At 38.4% G+C, this 23,490-nt stretch overlaps 1 protein-coding gene across 4 annotated transcripts in view; it reads left to right on the top strand.

The window, feature by feature from the left end:
* Positions 1 to 23,490, top strand: part of LOC126920652 (insulin-like peptide receptor) — a 39,746-nt gene that overhangs the window by 365 nt on the left and 15,891 nt on the right. Inside the window, exons 1-8 of one of the 4 annotated variants that reach the window (XM_050731317.1) lie at positions 98 to 10,885; positions 16,206 to 17,301; positions 18,103 to 18,535; positions 19,720 to 19,870; positions 20,812 to 20,826; positions 21,680 to 21,857; positions 22,821 to 22,989; positions 23,076 to 23,105. In XM_050731317.1, the coding sequence (XP_050587274.1) occupies positions 17,033 to 17,301; positions 18,103 to 18,535; positions 19,720 to 19,870; positions 20,812 to 20,826; positions 21,680 to 21,857; positions 22,821 to 22,989; positions 23,076 to 23,105 (1,245 nt within the window). In that variant the 5' untranslated portion in view covers positions 98 to 10,885; positions 16,206 to 17,032. Of the gene's footprint in view, positions 1 to 97; positions 10,886 to 16,205; positions 17,302 to 18,102; positions 18,536 to 19,719; positions 19,871 to 20,811; positions 20,827 to 21,679; positions 21,858 to 22,820; positions 22,990 to 23,075; positions 23,106 to 23,490 lie in introns of those variants that run through there. The other 3 variants (XM_050731319.1, XM_050731318.1, XM_050731320.1) reach the window with 3 other exon arrangements.

A 23,490-nucleotide genomic window follows, 5' to 3' on the forward strand; every position in this document is an offset into this window, starting at 1 on the left:
GATTAGAATAGTTTGTTTGCTACGAAGATAGTGTCAATATTAGGGGATACATGCATTTGCTGGAAATATTGATTACTACGTAAGTACAGTCTACAGTGAGTCACGAAACTGTTTGATTACTTGTACATTTATTTATATTATACGTGTTGTACAAAACTTCTTGAAGTTTCATAACGATCATTGTATATCGTGATTTCACATTTCGTTAGAATTCTGATCGTGGTTATATATTGGTAAAATTTGAATATTGCTGAACATTTGGTGCAAGCGTATACGTGTACCTTGTAAAAAATTAGTATACGACATAAGCAGTCGTATACTGTGCCAAAGCCGTGCCGCTGTGAAAAGACTCAATTTGGGTTAAAATTGAAAACCATTCTGGATGTCTTTTCTCCAACTAGTGAACCATTGTTTGGCTCAGCACGAGATATACATATCTGTCACGTGCTCGCGAAACAGCGTCCAACTTCGACTTTGCGACACTTGTTCCGCGCTCAGGGTATCGCATGAACAATGTTTTTTTTTGTCTCTGCTTCTCCGTGCCGACGTGTTTTTTGCACGCGTGGAAGAAGCTCGCGCGCGCACACGCTGTCTTCTACACCACGTGCGCGTAGAAAACACGTTACACGACATTCGATTAATCGGAAGCGATTAAACGGAAGTAAATAAAAACGCGCTCGAGCGAAGAACAGCAATGGTCGTTTCGAGTCGGTTTCGAAGTATGTTCATAAATCGTGGAAAATGCTAATTACGCGTAAACATGCCGCGAACAATTAATTGGCTAGCCAACGAAACGGGTTTTGCGGCGTTAGTAAACAAAATTCAATTAATTAATCAATTATGCAACGAAGTTATTGCGGACGAGCGTGCATACTGATATCGATGATCGTTAAATTTTAAACGAAAGATACAGAACGCACGGAAACGTTAAATTTAACGATTCTGCGATAAATTACGTTTAGTGGCCGTTTAATTTGACCGATCGCTATAATAAGAAAAAATTGTCAATTTACGTGCGCGAGCTAAATCACGTTAAATTATTTATAGTGGGTCGTATCGCATACGCAAAGAATCGAAAGTCACGTAACCGCGTATCGGAATGAAGACACGATTTAAAGAGGATCGTAACTCGACAAGAAAAAGCGGTGACGCAACCATGTTTTGTATTATTGCGATTATCTTGAAATTATAACCTTCAACAGAGAGAGAGAGAGAGAGAGAGAGAGAGAGAGAGAGAGAGAGAGAGAGAGAGAGAGAGAGAGAGAGAGAGAGAGAGAGAGAGAGAGAGAGAGAGAGAGAGAGAGAGAGAGCGCGTTACCTCCTAAACAAAATTTTTATCGTGGATCGTTCTATCCATCCTCACCTGGCTGTCAGAATTTCGTTCGGGTGTGAAATAAACATGACCGGTCCGTCGTCTCGCGAATACGGGGGGCTGTGACGGAGACCGGAAAACGAGAGAAATATTGGCCATCGGATATAACAAAATGGTTACGTAAGCTAGCGACAGAAGGGTGGTTGATCCGAGGAAAATTATCGTCACGTCTCTCGTTTGGTTAAATTTTCTCTCGCATAAATTTTCCCGCAGAAATAACCATCTAGCTAGCGTCTAACCATTTTTACGTATGCAAAGTAAACAAACGTATCAGATAGCCGTATTTCATTTACGCTCGATGGAAAAAAAAGATAAGAAGATTTTATTAAAAGTACACCATAACTGACAGGATAAAATACGTGACCAGTTAACGAAACGACGAAAGTTATTGTATTCTCGACTATGAACACGAAACGGTAGCTCGCATCGTTACGACCGATCATCCCCATTATCTCGGCTCTTCCGTAATCAGCTTCTGTTCTAAAAATAACGACCACGTGTCGCGACCGGTGGAAAAGAAACGCAGACATATGAATTCGAAAGCCTCACTGAACACGATAACGATCGCGAGAAATCACCGTCGACATCATGGAACGGAAACGCCGACGACTTACAGTTTAAAAGAGGTCTACGCTGTTTAACGACGTCGAGATTATCTCCCTAGTATCGCGGTCCGGTGCGTTTGGGGAGGAACGCTTCTCCAACGGTTTTAATATAGAACGACTCGGTCGACGAAACGATCGGACTACGAGCAAAGACAATGAACGTGTACGGCTAATTTTTAATGAGACGCGCAGCAAACATTTACCTACGTAACGCGAACCGATTCAACGAGTTCGACGCAACGGTTGTGACACACATGACGTATACCTTGCAGTGATAACGTGTTATCGCGACCACCGTGATGCAATTTCTTCGGTTTCCATTAATCTTAATCGATTTTTTTTCTTTCATGAATGAAAATCGTAGAATAAGTAATCTAGCATCCTGCCGACGTTTCTATTACGTTACTACGTTTATCGAGTACTATTATACAACTTAGGCGTAGATAACGTAGCATTTGGTTGAAAGCTTATTTATTTGTCTTATTTATTTGGAAAAGGAAACAGCTAGTTCATCGTAATGATACACATTTTTGTATTTAACGCTTCGAATAAAGTAGTAACGAAAATAATATTCAGCGAATTCTTGCGACTGTTTTTCAGTATCGCATAAATTCAACGAATTTAACAGAGTTGAATAACGTGAATCGATCAAAAGGGAATGAAATGAAATGCTGCGTCAACGTAAGTCCCAGCCACGATGGGTTAAGATTAGCGAGAACTTGCGTTCTGACAGAAAATTGAACGTCCGATTCAATCGAAAGTTAAATAGCCGTGCTTCCACGTTTTCGCGATTTTCATCCCGGTGTGTAATACGCGCGGTATTTGCGCTATCACAGCGGCCACCACTAGCAACGAACTGACCGGCACGAAAATGAAAGTTACGAAGTGGAGATATCCATTCGCTGGATGTTACGTGCTCGTCCAATGGAAAAGTGGAAATTTCCTCGCGCGAAGGTCGCGGCTGTAATACGGCCGTTTGAGGAGATCGAGGTTTCCATGGAAGAGGAAAATGTGACGGTCAAGGACGACGAAAATGTCGGTCAATTAGCGCGGTATCGCGCTTCGTATGCTCGCCGCAGGGAACTCAGTTTCCAAGTAACAAATAATTCTTGTCACACAAAACGCGCCTATCTATTTGTAACAATGATCGAAATCGATGAAATCATTAAGACGATATGTTAGCTTTTTCTGTGTCTCCCAATATACACCGAATTAAGGACAAATAACTGTACGTAGGTTAGAAGTAATCGAGAGAGCAGTTTGGAATTTCCTGACGAATTGATACAGGTGGAGAAATTAAGGTCACTTCAAGATTTCTAGCGATGGAACTTCTTTGCAACTTTGTTCTCATGGACTTCTTTTTCTTCAAACTTATGGTAGCATAGTATCTTCAATTTTAACACGTTTTATATCTGTTAGCGTTAGTAAGCGTATGCCTTCTCCAGGTTATCGTTTAATTTTTACACGGTCACATAGAAGTATCCTTTTTATATAAAATTTTCATTTGAAGTTGTACTTTAAACAAATTTTTATAATATCGATATAGAGAGCGACAACGTGGGAAATATTTATCGTTACATGATCGGCGTGAAAATACGCTGAAAATAATTTGTTTGTAGAAGCTGTTCGTAAGAGTCAGAAGAGGAACAACGAATTGTGACGAATTATGTGTTAGCCTTTGCTATCAAGCCGAAATTCGGTGATCGTTTATGGAATATATCGTACGATTTTTGAATATCATTTAAATTTTGCGTAATCGAGCTTCACGCTTATTCGTACACCATAAATCCCAAAATTCCAATGTATCAGCCTACATATTGTGACTACGTCAAATCGGCCGAAAAGGACACACGTGGCCATATAAGCCCAAGAGGCATCTATTTCCTCGTAAACGGCTCGAAATGTCCTCGAAGCGTTCGTCTGTCGGTGAGCAAGTAGTATAAACCGAAGAGGGTGGGAGAGGCCAAAAGAGGCCGTGATCTCTTGACACACGTAATTTGGGACGACGCAAAAGCAATGCGTGGGCCGTTGCTGAAGCTTCCTGGAAGCGTTTTCTCACGGTGTTTATATGTTCTTGTTTCCACGCCTTCGATCGATTCCGCAACCCACTGAAAATAGATCGTCTATCGAATCACGCGATCCCACGAAACAAAATATGCAAAGTACATCTTTTCGTTAATTTAACCTTATTGCGATCCTCGATTTTTTATATTTCCATCTTTCGCCAATAACGGTGCCCCGGTTTATTTTACCGAAACTCGCGATATATTTTTTAACGTTAGAAGGATACAAATTGAATCGAAAATAAACCTTAAGGTTAATCGCCGGCTAAGTATAAATGCCCAACTGTATAATTTTGCGTTGCAACGGTTTGATTCTATGGCGAATAATAGCAATTTCCGGAGGCCATTAACCTCTGATACAAGAGCGGCTAACTGGCCCCTTGTTGTACGGAGTCTGATCCTGATGATCATTCAAATCGATAGTCCGGTTATGTAGATACATCGCGTGGATTAGAACCGATGCAGTGCAGACGAGAGATGCGATGCTGCACCTCGTTCCGATTTCGTCTTAATCGCCGTTACTCGATGCACGACCTATCTTCAATGTGTGATTCGACAGATTTGCATGTATTTTTAATCACACAATGCGCGTACGTCAGTGGTTGTAATGGAATCGAGAAGGAAGAAAATTTGCAAGCGAAGCTGTTGCGGAGAGAATGAACGATGAAATTCTCAAATCACAGAAATAGAAATTAACACGTGTTTACCATTGCACACTAAGAAAAGATTCCACTGCTTTGTTGTGTTATCTTGAAATAGTTGCGCCACTCTGGCAATTTATAGCACTTTGTTAAGAAACTAACCGGAGAATGCGACGAAATAAAAATTTATGTTTGTACTATACTCTTTGTCTAATCAACTGAGATAGTAACTACCATTTGAAATTATCTGTATAATTAAAATACATATGGATTTGCATAAAAATTCTCGGTTTAGTCGTCGCTGTAAACAATCACAGAGTAAAGAAACACCGTACAATATGTGCGTAATAAATATTAAGCGATTTTGCTATGTCTTGACTCGTATTGTACGATCTACTATTGCAATCCGATACGTATTTCGTATATTATATGTTACGTGCTAAAGCTGCCAAGTCTCCTCACAGCTTCACTTGTATGTAGAAAGCCGCAACTACATGACATCGTTTATCTACACCGGGCCTTACTCGAAGTCTTTTCTACAGAAATGTGTCTGTACACTTTTGAATATCGCCTGTTGCTCCTCTATCTGGCTGCTGACGTTACATCGTCGATGCGAAGGGAAACTCGAGGGACTCGGTGGAAAATGGGTACAGATTCGGAAGGAAGATGAGACAAATGTAGGAAATATCATATAGAACTTTTAGATCCTCGCGAGCTGGTTTAGCAGTGTTCAGAAGCATACACATTCTCCAACTAAAAGTTTAACTGCATTTTTATCTGTCTTTGATTTCTTCGATGTAAAGATTTCGTCGTTTCTACTATCTTTCTCACGAACTTCTCCGCATTGATGGAAATTTCTATTGTGAGAATTTTCATCCTATACTTAAACAATAGGAAAAAGATTCTTATCTAGTTTTATTTTATTCTGTCGCTCTTCTTCCGACCTGCTTGGTTGGCGACCAAGTGATTGCGGATTTTGTCATTACGTGGTAATGTTGCCAACCCAATAAATAGATAGAATTCCTATTACATCGTATCTTGATTAGGAAGAAAATACGATTTCCCAGCAGCTCGGCAAAGTTAATCTTGTTTTTCGGTGTTCTTTAGTGTGTCGCAATTTTGTTTCGTTTTGTTTTCGTAGATATTCATAGATTGTAGAATCTGGTATTATTTGAATAAGGAAAATTAGTGCAGATAGAAGCGGTGAAAGTGGATCAAATTGGTGGTGATAGATGTTACGGAAGAGGATAGTAATTTAATGGTTGACTAACTTCGATGAAAGCATTTCTCTGTCGATGCGTCTCTTCTTCCGCGTGTTTTTTTCGTCGCAATCAGACGCTATGGTCTTTTTAGACTGTCCGCGATGAACGAACTTGTGTTTACGTCTAAGCCAGGAAACGTTTATCATCAGAAGCTCCGCACCGATGCGTAGACTCGGGATTACGGTGGAATGTAAAAGATCTATAGAGAAGCGTTTGACTTTTACGAGCGAGCAGGAAAATCGATCGTAAACGTCCCTCCCTCTTTTTCATAATTTACCATTTTACGTACTGTCGTATCCTGTATATTACCTTGCGGTGAAAGCACGTCGTTGTATTAAAACTGACGTTTGAATCATTCTCCCAAGTCACGTGATACGCTAGCGTCATTTCGAACAGTATATTAAACGAAGCTGCCACGATTGGAGGGGGTCAAACGTGCGCCATTTTAGTTGATCGATCGTCGCGTGTTACTCGAAGACCGAATATCGTCCGTTTTCTGCGTCGTTCCTCCTTAATTTTCGTGCGCCCTTCGCATGGAACCTTGCAGGAAACGAGGAATAAGTCACATGGCTCGAACGACCGAAGTAACGGCGCAATGATGCAATTTTTCGTCCTGTCATTCCCGTTTCCCTTCGTCTAATCTCGTTTGCCCGATGATCCGGCCCGTAATCACGTAAATGAGATTTCTCTATCGTCATCGTCTCGTTTGCCGCAACGGTGAACGTTGTTTACGCGCGTGAATATTATTTGCGTTTCTAGAAATAATACGCTATTATCTCTCGGTTGCATTCGTCTTGGTTTCGCATCTCGTTGAACCGATCGTGTCCTCGTTTCGGGATAAGCTCGAAAGAATTTCCTTCCTGCATTATCACTAGTTGCTTGTGATTTTTCCTTCCATGGCCTTTCGTGATTTATTTTTGGTTTCGATAAAAACACGTTAGAAGAAATAGAAAAAGAAGATACTGCGTAGCAATAGCGTAGAAAAGTTGATACCGGCGTGTAAATGTTGGCGTCTCTCGTGTTGATATATTAATGTGTTGAAAAATGTTAATGGTGCTCGACTCGACCGATGTTTTTCGATATCAATACGTATCGTCGTTTGATTACTGTCAACGTACAGACAGTCTGTAGAAATGATAGTTTTATAATAAGTCAAAGTGAAACCATCGAGGAAGCTAAAGTGCAAGTTTAAAGAACGGCATAAAATATTTCGCAATAATTTGAACACCGATACTCGAGGACTAATAACATAGTAAGATATTAGCAAGCATACGTATGGTTTTCATGATCGTTATCATTAAGACGTTAAGCCTCGCAGTCCATCCTTAATGTACAAATACGTAATTTCACACAGTCTTGCGGTAGTAAAATACCGTGCGTATCGTCTTGTTACAAGCTGTAATTACGACTAATCTAATTGTATCTTTACCAGTCGAGCATTTTGCATCGCTGATTTCGTTGCCTGTTACACCAAGAGTTATTTCTTTCTTTTTTTTTCTGCTCGTAAAACACCATTTGCACGTTAATTATCAGCAGTCGAACGTTCTTCCCAATTTCATTGGAGAATTTTAATTGTATCGATGTTACATTCGTTCGCGATGATACGGTCAACATCATTGCTTAATCAATCCGTATCTTGTCCATTCAATTAATTGGCGAATATTTCATGTTTGGTATGTACGGCTTTTGCGATTTACCGATCCGAATGATTATTATCGAGTTTGTCATCGTTATCGTTATTATCGGATGTTATTATCGGAGGAAATATAAAATATAATAATTTGCAGATATAATTTGCCAATCACCGATGTGGATTTATTTCGAATATTTTTCATTTAGTTGAAATTTCAAATTTAGTTAACGAATTTGTGATAATGCAACGAAAATGTTAATTATACTTTGTTTCGGTTTGTTTCGATTAAAAATAAAGAATATGTTAACGTTAAGAATATTTTGTTACGTCGATCTTTATTTTGGCACGATGATAAAATTAAAATATTCAAACGGTTAGCTGTTGCCACCTCTTTGAGAAACGTGTACCTAAAACTTGTCGGAAAATGTAAGCTGCGACGAATATACTCGTCGAACACAGAGTATACGTGGCTGTCATTACACAGAATTAAATTATAATGAAACGACTGTTTTATTTTTTAATTTCATCATCGACAGGCTCGTCGCAACGTAAAATATTGCCATCTCTTCATGACGAATATACTCGTCAAAAACAGCTAACTGACGAAGATACATTCCTCGGGAATGTAAATCAATTCCGTGGCTCTATTGCATCATTATATTTTCCTGTCATCGCAGCTGCGAGCTGCAGCTCCTACAGAACAATTCGAAATTCTTGAAAAAAAATTGCAAATACTTCCAAATGTCCATTTATACGTAATCACGCGTAATTTATCAATGAATTTAATTAGCGTGTAACAATAACGAGGACCACGACTTCATAGCAAAATAAGCTTACAGAATGTTCCGGACGAATTCTCGAGCTGGAAAGTTTCGGCACGAGGTTACAACGTCATGTCCATCTAATTATGGTCCGGTTAACATAACGCTTCGTTCGTGAGTCAGCTTGTTGACGTTCTTTCAAACGATTTTGCTCCACCGCTTCGTTTCTGTCTTTCTTATTATTTCGTCGGGTCTCGCTCGCTCAGGTCCATTCAAGACAATGAAAATTCGTCGGTTTTGCGCAAAGATGATAAAAAAGCACCAGCTCGTAAACATACGCATCTGTAGCTACCATTTATATTTAGATATTTGGTATAATTAGATCAAAAGATGGATAGTTTTGATATATTCTCAAAGTTGTGATAGAAGAACCTGCCTTTACTGTTCATTTGTTTATAAATAGATTTAAGTCGAAATCATTTGTATGTACAGCTGTGTCACTCGAGAGAGGAACATGTTTAATAATAAATAAAATAATAATAAGCAGGTTCGTTTAAAGAGTATTTTACATATTTGTAGGCGGTAACGTATCTATATTTCTATTTTTTTTTTTTTTTTTTCTTGTTCTCTGTTATCGTTTGTTGCGTCAGCATGAGGCGAACAGAGAGACCGGAAATGGGTTGCGAGGAAAAACAATGCGCGTTATGGCGATGCTAGTCTTTTCGTTACGTGCCATGGAACAAGTCGCCTCTAAAGAGAGTACTTTTCTCCGCTTTTCCTTCTTTTTCTTTCGTTTCAGGGTTGATAAGGTTGTTCGTGATAGAAGGGTTTATCGTGACTCATGGGATTCGCGAGATGAGCTGTCTCGGGGTAAATTTGCTTTCGTCTTCTTTTCCTTCCTACATAATTGAGTGAAATCGTGGCTAATACGAGCGACACAGGTTTCAACAAAGTTAAAATCGAGTTACTAGGAAGCTAAACTGATCAACTTAATTTTCTTTCACTTAGAAAGATATTTTTCTTTTATATTTTCATTTTAATGTCAGAATACAGTCAACGAATTTGTTTCTCCCGTGACTCGATCGTATGCTGGTAAAGTTAAAATCCAATGGTTTGGAGAATTTTCGATGGCTTGCAAGTTAAATGAAAATTCCAATTAAACAAAAGCTGAACGCTCTTGGAAACTAAATACAAATCGTAACTAAATGAAAACCAAAGTGCAATGGAAAGCTAAACGATGGTCAAATGCGAAAAGAAATGGCACAGGACCGTCCGCGTTTATGTTATAATTTCACACGCGAGTCTGCATCCTGCAAACAAGAACTTGGGACATTTTTTACCAAACTACGAACCATTTACAGGGAGTTTGTACCGAGGTATACCGTAGAATTTCAAATTAATTAACCTTACCACGAATAATATTTCAAACTAAGTACACCGAACCGTTGTTAGTTATTAGTTAAAATCTGGAAAATTAAGCACACAGAGGGTGCGAGTTTAATCGTTTAATCTTCGTTCATGGTCTACAGGAAGAAATTAATATGTATGTGTATATCCCTGGAATTACGTGATTCGTTTCTGAATCGCGGATATCCTATCAAGTAACAACCACGAGGAAAACGTGAGGTCGCGAACGAAACATCGTTAACATCCTCGAAAGTTCACGATCACATCAACCTTTAACTAATTCTCGGTCGATCGTATCCAGTCGGTCGTACATCACGATTGGTACATAGAACGAAAGAATTTAAAATTCTATCAGGTACGTCGAAAAGTTCTGTCGTTTTTGTTCTTCGAAACGATGGGAAGCAATTATTCGCACTGGAATTTCTACTAATTAGTCTTCGATATAGCGTCGTTTTCGTTAAATTTCTTATTTTTCTTATTAAAATATTCTTCCTGCCACTAGCCTACGACCTGATTCTCAGCATCGAATATTTTTCCTATCGGGCAGTTTTATAAACACCCGAAGAAATTGCCAATTTATATTTCAGAAAGGCTGAGAGAACTACTTTTATCGTATATTTTTTTCGAAGCTTGAACAAAATGCCAGATTTCTGGTGCGTTTCGTCGCCGAACAATCGATCGATCGAATTTTCAACAAGTAATTTGTTCAGCAAAGTACATATTATGGACTGTCATATATTAAATACAGAAATAAATAGGCAGCGCACGTTTATGTGTTTATTGTTTATGTATAAGAAATTTAAATATCCAGAGCGAAGCACATACTTCTTATCGTGTTCGCTAGGCGAAGCAAATTTTTACTCGGATCCTACTTCAATTGCATTTGTAAATAAAAACATGAAATTGTACGAACGTCTGAACGTACACGATCTACTCGTAAATATACAAAGAAAACCTGACGATAAAATTTCTCGGTCGACCTAACACAATAGAACATCAAGATTCGTGTCGGGCGAAGGTCGTAAGAGACCAAGTTTAAACTGTTGAAATCTGTATTAGGCTGTGTACGACGTTTCACGATATCTACATTCGTATGAAGAAAAGATCGCAACGAGCGAAGCTTCACTGCCGAAATTTCGTCGTAAGTAGCACGATTTTAACGCGTGACGAGTGTATGAAAGATGCAGGTTTCTTAGACCGAGAGGTGTAAAAGTTGCTAATAAATAGCGCGATGAGTTGTTCGACTGAAAATTCGTGCACGTTCGTGCTATGACGAAATAACATAGCCGCACAACTATGCCGGCCCTGGGCTGCGGCTGGCATACTTTTCGTGCTAAGAACCAAACGCGAGCGTGCCAAGCTACCTCGATGCGTTAATTAATTTTGCAAGTTGTCGTCGAATATCGATGAAAGTCGAATCTTGTCATTTCGAGGACGCGCGACCGTATACACCAGTCGAATTTCTGTCGAGTTTGTAGCATCTCTCGCGAACTTGAAATTCGTCGGCAAAGTTTTACGCGAATTCGTCGTTGTAAATTCGCTTTCCCGCATTCTTCATGGCGAATATTATATTAACGCGTTCACCGTCACTTCCATTTATTCCAACACTTACGGACAGTTTCTGTAAATATACTGCGTTCGTCACGCAAAGGATTTTTTATGATACACGACGATATGATACAATTGGCACGATCACGTTGGTAAAGTTTGAAACAGAAATCCGGAAATGCGTATAGAAGATGGAAAATATTTATTGGAGGAACGTATACTTTGGAAAGACCAGAAAATTATTTGAACAGTTCGTTGTCCATCGTAACTCGTAAATGTATTCTCAGATCGGTTTCAAGCTTTATCACTGGTATTCAGTCAGCTATACTCGTAAACAGTTAACGTTTGGACTTAGAACAGTTAACATTGTACAGCATTGTACAGAAAAAGAAGAAAAGAGAATATGCTTTTCTCCACTGTAGCATATCTTGGGCTTAACTTTAAACGTACGATCATTTTTGTTTTATCACATCCTGCCAATAATTCGAAATGATTTCAGCCTGTTTGTTTTGGATCGGTTCAAATGTGAACAGAATAGATACTATGATTTATTTCTGATATACGCCAGTTGCTCGAAATAATTTGAGGGTCGTTCGCAAATAGATTATCCAACACTCTCGATACTATGCTATGCAAATGCTCTATAAAGTTCATACAGACTGAAATATATGTAGCCTGGATTTTCTCTATGTACTTTATAGTAAAACTTATTTTCCATTCCCCGTTGAAAGCTCACGAAACAACGTGAATTAGCCGTTTTACGTCGATCGTGCATCCCTGTTTCAAAGATTTATCTATTATTGTTTATAATAGACTCTATTTTGAGTGGGCATATTTCTCTAACGAAATTCGACGACGCACTTCTCTGCGTTACGAATTATTCATGTCGTCTAGATCACGTATCGTCACGAATTCCTTGGCAGAGTGGCTGATAAGAAACGAGGGCTCAGACACGCTGTTTATCAGCTCGTTATCAGGGCCGCGTCAACTTATGAATGGGCGGAATGACGCCAGTTCGTACGATTTCGGGCTCTTTCATGACCATCCGAGTTTTTAGATTCAGATTTAATTACGAGCACGAGAAACGTATGGACCATTCACTTCGTGGAATTTCTTATGAATTGTTTTTCAAGTGCGTGGATTATCTCGGAAATTTGGAATGGCTCGATATCAGGGCGAATCAAATACTCGAAAATGTCAAGTACTCGTACCAAGACCAAAACAAATCTGTTTACTTCGGCGTTACTTCCTAATATGAAAAGGAAGAAGAAGGAGCCAAGGAGGAAGTTAAAGAGGTGGAACTTAAATTGCATGCTAAATTATTTTGTATTCGCGAGAGAAACCAATAAGTATACGATTTACTCGATGATGAACACTTTCAGTCGAGCTAAAAGCCGCCTGAATGTTTCCATTACCGTTTGATAAGTTCGTTCATTTTAGTTTCGTTTTTACTTTCGTAAAATCATTGTATTTTTGCTGTTTTATCTAGGCTCGTCGAAAAGGGAAATAATTTGAAAGTCGTTAAAAAAGATAAGGAATTAGAGATATTTTACAGGAAACGATATTCAAACAAAAATAATAATTGTAGAATATTTTAGTGGTTGAAAAAAACCCTAATAACTTCCTAATATCTGGAACAAGAGTTAACAATCTGTAATTTTTCTTAATATAATTTGTAATTTATAATTACTTTACCGAATAGTTATGTATTTGCATATTATGTGTTGCTACGTATTTGTCAAATTTTCGCAAGTGAATAAATGTCTTGCTTAGATATTTGCACAAACGAGGTCAAACAAATTTAACGCAATTCCAGAGTTGAAAAATTGGTCGATATAGTCAGGAATATATATAGTTATATATATAGTTAGCACTTGTAATTATCGCAATTTGTTTCAAAATGAATATCAGCCAATCCTCTCAATTAATCGTCTCGAGTTTATCGAAGTTCTCCGATAGGATGAATTATTGGGTTCCAACAAAGAGAATGAAGTGGATAAATTAAGTACCATGAGAATAATTCGATAACGAACTCTGTTTCTTCTTGCGACCGAGTTCAAGTATTTTTATCGTCATTTTATCTGTAGTAAATTTTCAGTTACTGTGCTACTTCCTCTGAGACTTCCTTCTCTTCTATGTAATTACGCTACCATGAAATTTGCCGGTCGAAGCTACTATCAAGCTATTTTCCTTCCTGCTTGTTACTTTTTTTTTTATCTTTATGGATGGCATTTAAAATGGTTGTGGAGCAAATGTCATCGCGTTGTTTTCAAATATCGTTGGAAAGAATGTTGCATAGAAGAAACGACTTTTCCAACTTTTCTTATTTAACAAAAACAGGCTTCTGTTTTCGAACGAATACGTTGATTACGAGACTATTGTTTGATTTCTTCTTTCTTTTATCTTTCAAATTTTTATTCAAAGACATTTCAAGAATTTTTCTTACGATTACCTGCAATGACGAGAGCAAGATGTTTTTGAATTCTCCTCTTTATGAAACTTCTTGTAATTTTATCTGCTTGTTTCTACGAAATGATAGGAAACAGAATAATCTAATCAGAGTGACTCGATAGCAGATTATCCAATAATTCCACTATCCATTAAGTCTAGCTTAATTTAGTGAAATGACACTTTACAAATTTCTGAATCTTATCAAACAAGATTTCATACATATTCCAATTTGTTCGTTAAATTATAACAACTTGGATACTCATCGTTAGTTACGTCAAAGTATCAGGCTAATTACCATTTGAAGCAACCTGAATATTCCTAATAACCATATTAAAACGATCAATTTCTCTTCGCGATAACCAACCTCTCATCTTCATCTGTCCACAAAAGGAAGAGTGTAAAAATAAATAAAAAAAAAAAAAATAAAAAAAAAAAAAGAAAAAATGTAAAAGGAGAAATGAAAACTTCAAAATGAGGCATCAACGTGTCGACCATTCCTCGTACAAACTTGACAAGATATAAATTCCAATTTCTTGGCTGGAAAGGAGTGGATATCTGATGAATATAGAAGCGGATCCTTGGATTCACCGCAGAAAACTTGTTCCCAGACCTGACAGTGGAGCATAATTATACTCGTCACGTAAATAAAAATGAACCGTGCAATTACTGTGCAAACCACACGGACTATGTTGCATATAGGAAAAAATCTCCTCCTTTGGAAATATTTGCATACAAGATACTGGAGTAACAAAAATGCTAAGCGCAGGCTAAAAGTTAATGTCCGGTATTCATCATCCAGTTAGGTACCACGTTATTATCACGCGCCGGTCGGCCTTTTACATAATGTAGAGCAACTTGAAATCTTTTTACCAAAAAGCGCCGCTTACAACAGTTAAAGTTGTCGGTAAATTTATGCGAGTGGGAAGGCGTCAAAGTCCACATTTGTAACATTACGTTCGATATATTGCGCGAAACGCGTTCTTTCCGCACAATTTCTGAAGATATAGAGAATTCTCTGGAGGTTAGCGATCCCGCGAGTAAAAACGCGTTTGGCCATTCCAATCTTATATTTTTTATCTTTTCTTCGCCGGTGAGACGGGAATTCCACGAAACCCCGACGAAACTAGTCTGGTTTCACGAAATTCTTTATTTTTTTACTCCTTGCTTTTTCTTTTTATTTTTCTTCCATTTCGTTCGGAAGTCAAGTTCAAAAGTTCCTTCATCAATGTGTCTGTTAGCTCGTGAGTCACTCAGCTTGCGAGTGAATCGGTGCACCCATGTGGTTGCAATTTTTGCAAGGCAGCTCTGCTGTTAAGTCGAACACCGTCCGTGATTTATGCTCGTAACTTTATAAAGAACGTTATGCGATACGTTTATGGATATAAGAGCCTGCGTGGATCGTGAGATCTTTTGGGCGTCTTATCGAGGGTGGACGTTGTGGCTAAAAAATACGAAAGAACAGAAAGTGGACGGCGAAGATTACGAGATGCTTTCACTGCTTATCGAGTTAAAATTTCGTGAATCCTACAACTCGCGTGACAAAACGGCACTCGCACGGTTATAAGCAGCGTCATGAATATGCAAGTCATTTTTCTTTTTCTCTTTCTTCTCTTTCCGTTCCTTTTTTCGCTGGTAACCCGTGAAAGCTGTTTATTAAAACAGCTGTGGCTTGTCCAGGTGTTCGCCACCTTTTACTGCAACTTTGTTAGATTAAGTGCACCGGTTAAAGACACTTCATGATCGCCGCTCATTTTATCTACTCTCCTTGATTATTTCCTAATTTAATGATTTACGTTTCCGTAACCAAAGCACCAAATGTGTACGATCTTGGCGTTCTCAAATTTGCCGATGACACGCGATTTCCTCGTGCGATTTTAATCATCCTGTTCCATGACTGTTACTGCAGGTACCTTATTCTACAAATTAATGCCCCGGGTATAAGCGGACTGGCTTGTTCACGTTTTAAGCTTATACAAAGTTTAACGAAATTTTAAAACGTTTATCAACGTCTTTACCACATTATGCGGTCTTTGGTCCAGGCAAATATTTGACATTTATTTTAGTAAGAATAACGATTAACTTCGAGAAATTTGAGAGATAAAATATTGAAGTTTTTTAAAGTTCTAATAAACTTTATGATACTCATAGTCGGAATTCGCACGAATTCTTTCGACTATACGAATATTAAAATACAAAACCGAGCCATACGATAATAAGAAAATGTAAGAAATCCCAAATTCTGAATTTAGAGAAACCTTTGTAGCGATGCGTAAATACGTCACAGTTGTCACAGAATAAAAGTTGTGTGAAACTTCTTAAAGGATCGTGTGGTCGGTTAGTCTCGCGTTTCTGCCGACGACCACTGCGACAATCCGTTAAACAACGTTTGAATAATCATCAGGAATTGCCTGAATCGGACATGAATCCGACTAGTCACATTTGTGCCGTTCGATTGCTTGCAGGCGTCGCACTGGTACAGCTATGAGGGGCGGAAAATTCTTCATCTTCAATAAGAAGCTTCTTTGAGCATCGCTTTGTCCAGGATTTACACACTGGTTCTGGAGAAAGGCTTCGAAAAGAACAAAGGGAAAAGAACAAGAAGAAACTAAACCATTCGATCGACTATATCCGAGTCCTAACTATCTGCATCGAGTCGATCTTCTTTTTTTAAAAATTCGCTTTTCTAATTGTAACTAGCAAGAAGAGCCCTAAGATCGATCTATAAGACCGTAGATCGAGGATCGCGATTTACTATCGGCCAGGAACGAAGCATGAAGCCGGAAGATCCGCAAACCAGGTCGTTGAGCAGTCATTAAACCAGCTGTGACCGCAGTTCATCGTGCTTGTTAATCGTTTGCACAAGGTAGAAAGTCGAAATCGTCACGGAACTATAATATATTACATAGCTGGAAACCTGAGTCACGATTCTTGGTAGAATGATATTTGCAAGTTTCGCGCGATCCTAACGATTCGTCCGAGAACGAGCAGAGGTGGAAAAAAAGGTCTAACGAGAGAGTAACTAGCGATTCTGCTCGAGGCAAACGATCGTTCGAGTTCCTTGGATCTGGAAGAGGAGAAGCGAAACCGTGTTGTCTGTTGTTCGATCTTGTTCGAGGTCCATCGGCTGAGATCAAACTGTTTAGAATCGCTTGACACACAGAGAGGACCTTTGTTCGACGATCGATCGATCTGGTGGAGGTGGGGAGGCGAAACACGTTAAAGGGTGGGGTAATTTGGGAAGATTTGACGATCGCCTTCTCGATAGTACAGTCTTGCCTGAGACAGGAAGATGAAGATGAGGTGGTTACTGGTGGTCGTGCTCCTTTCCACCACAACGCTGCTGTCCTGCTGCCAACCAAATAGAGTTCGGTACAGGACAAGCCTCGACGATGACAACGACGAGATTAGGAGCAGATACGAAGCGAATTACGCATATACAAACACCGAGAAGGCTACCCCTAGGAACGGACGTCGCGAGAGGAACTTGGACGATTCTGACGATCCGTTTTACGAGCGGATCGTTTCCTACAGAAGCAACAGGGCCATCGATGCTTCCAGGTATATACTCTTGACAAGAGCTGATTGTTTGTTTGATCAAGGACTTTACGTTGTTAATCGATCACGCCATTACTAGTGGGTCCTTAACTCACCTTTGGTTGAAGGGAATTGTTTTTGGATACCTGAGTTATATAAAGCGTAATAATAATTCTTTGCAAAAAATTGAGAAGAAAACGTGGAAGAAGCTTTCTCGTAGGGTTGCTCGTTTGCAGAGAAATCGGTATTGAAATGTATGGAGACCTGCGTGCAGGAGGCGTAGATACCATAATTTGAGAGCCGATTTGCGTGCCAACGAAGAATCCCAGAACAAAACCTTTTGCACGTTTTCTGTGCACTTTTTTGCGCTGAATAATTTCCCGTATCCCAAATCCTAATCCTATTTGTCTGTAATTTACGTTAACATTAATCTGTGTCTGTTGCGTCTAATCTATGTCTCTAATTTATACTGTAATTAATTTCTTCTATCGCCTATTTGAAAACGCAATGTTTTAAAACATCTAATCAAGCATAATTGGTTAAAATTAATCTCCCTTGTCTTTTCAAAAAATGATTATTCTCTAAGACGTATCGTTATTTGTCCAAAGCAGCAATACAATTTCCTAAGAAGAAGAATTTCTTCCCATATATAAAGAAACAAAATTTAAAGTATTGCACGTACATGGAAGGAAAAGAGAACTTGGACCTTCTTCGACTAACCCAAATACAGAACCTTCAATCCTGATTCGAACAAATCGCACCTCGCCGTACATTTTACGATACTCTCGAGCGATTTCGGCTAAATTCGTTGCCTAATGACGACAGGTCGACGGAAGCCAACGCAAAATTGACCCAGCAACCGGGCCAACTACCGAACCTCCCTAAATCGAACGCAAAACCAATCGACGTGGTTCACGAGAAGGGTCGACGAAGGGTCACAAACAAAAACGTGACGATTGGCGATGGAATTTGCCAGAGCATCGATATACGGAACAGCGCGTCTGGTTTCGGCATTATGAAGGATTGTCGCGTGATAGAGGGCTTTCTGCAGATCGTCCTCATCGAGAATAACTCCGAGACGGACTTTCAACCGATCACTTTTCCCAAACTTCGGGAAATCACTGGCTACCTGCTTCTCTATCGCGTGAATGGATTGAAGACTCTCAGCAATCTGTTCCCAAATCTCGAGGTGATCAGAGGCAACATCTTGCTGACCGATTACGCGTTCATGGTGTACGAGATGCAGAATCTACAGGAGGTAAGTATTACGTAGGTACGATTTATAATTCTGCGCTGCGAAGTTTTTACTTCTGGTATCCGCGGTGTGAAAAAGTAAACGAGCGACGATCGAATAATAGCTCTGTTTGCGAAGCAAATATTGTCCAGCCATATTGCTGAGAGAAAGAGAGAAAGAGGGGGGGGGGTAGGGGGAGAAAGTTGGTTGACTCTGGAAAAAAAGAGATGGTGCTAATAATTCGCGTGTTGTTTCTGAAAATAAATCAATATTCACACCGCTGGCAAATATTTGCACAGAGAAATATCATTTTTCCGCAGTTCGTTCTGTATTCTCTGTTTTGTATTCGATCGATGTTCTCCTTGTTCGAACGCAACAGATAGATAATTAAAAAAGATTTAAAGATATTTGATTAGCATTTAGTTGAATTTAATTTTAGCCTGCTAGTTTAAATTTTAGTTTCATTTCAACATAAACCATGTATCTATGTTAGAGATAGAATCAACTTCAATATGTACTTATAATATGAATATATGTAAATTTGAAATAACTTTGGGCTCGAGAATCGTATAATAATTTAATTATTTTAAAGTTTCGTTTTAAAGATTGTTTCTTCTGTTCGAATGACATTTTTTTTTTGCACACACTATGGCACTGTATCCTTAAAACCTTCGGAACTTAATCATGTCCTAACTTATTTTCTTTGTTCTACAATTCATTTCTAATTACCTCGGCGTTACGAGCCATTGCCCGTTCTTTACAGAAATAAAATTTCCATTAAATAGACCAAGATATGTCTTGTCAATCGAGTAAAATAAAGAATTTGAAATGCGAACCAGTTTGCAAATATAAACCACTTTACAAGCGTAAACTATTTTTTTTTTTTTTTTTTTTTATTTATTACGTACTTCAAAGCAATGTTTATCGATAGTATATCAAAAACAGCGAAGAGAATTAGTAATTATGTTGTAGTGGAACCGGTTAGAGGATCAATACAAAAAACACAAGTAGATCGACGTGTTCGGATCATTTCCCACGTTCCTGACAGAGAGGCATCTCTCCAATTTGCTTTCTGGACGTAGCTAGTTGACTCGGCGGGTCAAGTGACGTTAATTAGTCAATCGAATTAACCAGTCGTTCGACCTCTGGCTAGCAGTTAGCTTTATCGGAGCTAAATCGACGCCTTGTGGCGGAATTCTTTCTTGCAGATCGGTTTGAAGAAACTTACCGAGATCTCACGGGGCAGCGTTCGGATCGAGAAGAATCCGGCGTTGTGTTACACCACCCTCGACTGGGACCTCATCGTTTCCGCGGGAGAGAATGTTATCAAGGACAACGGGGAGGAAGCCTCTTGCCCTGGTATTTATCGACTTATTAGTCGGTTAATATTATTATTCTTTCAATTGATGAAAATCTCTTTGAGTAGAATATCATGTTACGAACATGCTGTGTTAATAATTAAAGGGCTTATGATAAAAATGATTCGCGTTCACGTTTTGTTTTATTTCGAAAAAATGGAACAATGTTCTAATATATTTAATCGTTGTTTAATACATTGACATTTTTTTAAACAAAATATCCGTATAATCGGTACGTAATTACAATGCGGTAATGTATCTAATTATTGGGTTGGCAATTAAGTGATTGCGGATTTTGCCAATACCACCTAATGACAAAATCCGCAGTCACTTAGTTGCCAACCGATTACGAAGATGTGGAATTATTTTTGTAAAATCGACTAATCTTCTTCGTTCGATAAGTGAAAATGTAAATTATTTTCTATAATATCGGTTTCATCGTGAGCCTTGATTTCGACTGGCAGAACGAGATATTATTTAAAGAATCGCAAGATTGAACGGGGATGTTCTTGTTTTTAAACTCGTTGATTTACAACATATCGTGTCAAGCATACTGTTACAATCGTGTTTTGTTCTTTTTTTCTTTAATACGATTTTATTGAAATTACAAATCTGTATGCTTTTTTCATGCATGTGATTAAGTGATTAATCCTGACACAGAGATCTTTGCTTCTTGTGCTTGGTGTGCTTTTGCTTTGGAAAGGCAATCTACTGATCTTTCATTCTTATTTTCTATTCTTTGTGATCTTAATGAACTTCCTTTTCTTTGTTTGGTCGATTTCATAATTAAAAGATTTTGTTTGAATTAAAGTCTTCGTAGGATTACGTCCAGATTCAAAATGCTCTTTAATTGTGTATATAACTCGTTAAAATATAAAATTCCACTGCTTTTGCACTAATTGGCTGTTCGTTCTTTCTTTTTTTTTTTCATTTCTGTTGCAGGCGAAGAACGGTTCGGTAGAATATTAAATCCAATCTACATATAACATAGTATATAAGCATGAGAGGTATAAGAATAGGGAGGAGTAGTACTAAGTCATTGACCATTATTTTAGATGCGTATGTGTAAAGAAAAAGTGTGCAAAATCCACTACTCACAATACGTAGATACGAAAAAGTCTTACGTGTAATTAGATATGTGCGAGGGCTTTGACGAAATGTTTTTCTTGTGGATTTGAACCGTAAGTTAAAAGTTTTCAATTGGATTACTTAAAAATATGAAAAACAGACGGAAAAATTTTGTGGAAGTTTTTTTTTTGGTCAAGATTAGGTTTGGAATATTTATAAAATCATGGTTTCCGTAAGAACATAGAAAAAGCTAAATATAAACTTCACTGTTACTTCGGAATATAAACAAATTTAGTTTTTGTTCTCCAATAATTTGGTTCGATCTATTAGACGAATGATTTACTGTAAAACGAGAAAAACAGAACGAAAAGAAGAACTACTTACTTATAATTGCTTAGAAAATGAACAAAGTAGTTTATACGATTTATTTTGTATAGAAAATATTTAAGAAATCACGATCGTACGATACGTATAATTTCATTGTCGTGAATGCTTTTTCTTTAATCGTCACAAATTGAAGCAATAACATTTGCCCAAGGGAGAATCGTGTATCTACCTAACGCACGTACTGTAGCAATTGAACTCGTGACGAGACTTCAAGTATGTTTAAGAGCTTCTACAATTCGACATTACCAGTATACGATCCTCCCAACGTCGTGCTCGCATGTTAAAGATACATTAGTTCAGGTACGAGTAAAATTACCACGCAGCCATAGTTTTAATCGACTTTTCACCGCTACAGGATGTTCCCACTGTCCCGGGGGTTACTGCTGGACTTCACAGCACTGTCAGAGAACAGAAAGGCTGGATTGTCACGATCAGTGTCTGGGCGAGTGTCACGGTCCAACGGAAAGCGAATGTTACGTATGCAAGCATTATCGGCACGAGGGGAAATGCGTGGAAACCTGCCCTAGTGATCTGTGAGTTATAGTCTGCAAGCTTACTTTTGTTTCTCCTTCCTTTATATACTATCTTTTTAAAAATATTTTTATCGTTAATTTCACATAGCGTAAATTTGTTCTCTTGTAATCCGTAATTTTATTCGTAATTCGTTAATTTTATTCGTAAATGTAACGTTAAATATTCGTGGAAAATTGGTCGAGCGATTTAAAATAATGCCGCGGAAGCTATATTGATTTTTTTTTTATTTATACAGAAATTCTTTCCAAAATTAATTCGTTTGATTTTCAGAAAATACATTTTTCGTTCGATAACCGGTAATATCATTTATTTTATTTTTATAAATATATTACTACAGCCCCTCTTGTGTAATTTTAATCAACGATTTAAAATAACTATATCCGAAAGTTACTCGCGTTTTTTGTCTTTCTTTAAAACTTCTTTATTTTCACTTCTTTTTAATCGTCGATTTCTCGCAAAAGTCTTATATTTATTATTTAGCGATACCTTGTACGATTTATCCTTTCGAACTTCGAAGGGTTCTGGTGATTACATCCTCGTATATATCTTACTTTTCTCTCTCATCGATAGTAAATTTTGCAAAATTTACTATCTGTGAAACTAACTTACAGAATGCACAAAATTCCAACTGATTAATTATTTCTCCGACAATTTGTACAAGTTATCGGATATCGTGCAAGAACAACGTAACACTTATGGATAGGTGTTGGAGTAGCTGGAAAAGGTCTTTTCCACTGCAAAGGTGCCGCGTATTTCCATAGTTATGGAAAAAGTTTCTCTTGAAACTCTGAAGCATCCTTCCTTTGGAAAGGAGAGCGGAAGTCGCCGGTCATGCTTTCTATTCTTTCACAAACGTTATGAACACGTATAGTGGGGGGATTGTATCGCTGTGACCTTGAGCTGCTAACTGTTTCCAGGCAAGCTATAGCAGCCGGATAAACGCGACACGATCTGTTCCACAGATACTCCTATCTCTCGAGACGCTGCGTCACGAAGGATGAGTGTGTACGAATGAATCGTCTAAGACGAGTATATTATGTCCTGGAAGATGGTCAGGCGTGGAGACCATTCAATGGATCCTGCGTGACTCATTGCCCTGACGGTTACGAGGATGCACTCGACGAGAACAATGTACGTAAAATATTCTCCTTTGTGTTCTCGTCCTTTACTTCGATCCCACCGTACGATTAATTATTGTGTACCAACATTGCGATCAGATTGCGAGATCAAGGAAGGAAAATGGGAAGGTAAGGTATAGACCGGTCGCGTTGAACATTCGCTTCATATTTAATTCAACGCACGATGAGAAGAGAGAACGTTCGTTATTGTAGAACGCGCGCGGGTGTTAAAATACTAAATCGCCGATAGAATTATAAAACGATGAGATCTCTTGTTCTACTTGAAGAGATCAAGGGTGATGGTAATTGACAATTGTGGGCTGGCCAAAGATGATAGAGATACCAACAAACTACGGTGTGATAACGTTCTACCGTCTGATCGAAGATGTGGCTTATGAGATTGTTCGAGTGTGAGTTTTTTTTTCTTTTTTTTTTTATTTATTGTAAGTCAATCGTTCTCTGAACAGCTGCAGTGCGGAAATAGGGGCAGATTTTAATTTGCAAAGAAAATGTC

This window comes from Bombus affinis, chromosome 9, assembly GCF_024516045.1.
Source record: "Bombus affinis isolate iyBomAffi1 chromosome 9, iyBomAffi1.2, whole genome shotgun sequence".
Classification (NCBI taxonomy): Eukaryota; Metazoa; Arthropoda; class Insecta; order Hymenoptera; family Apidae; genus Bombus; species Bombus affinis.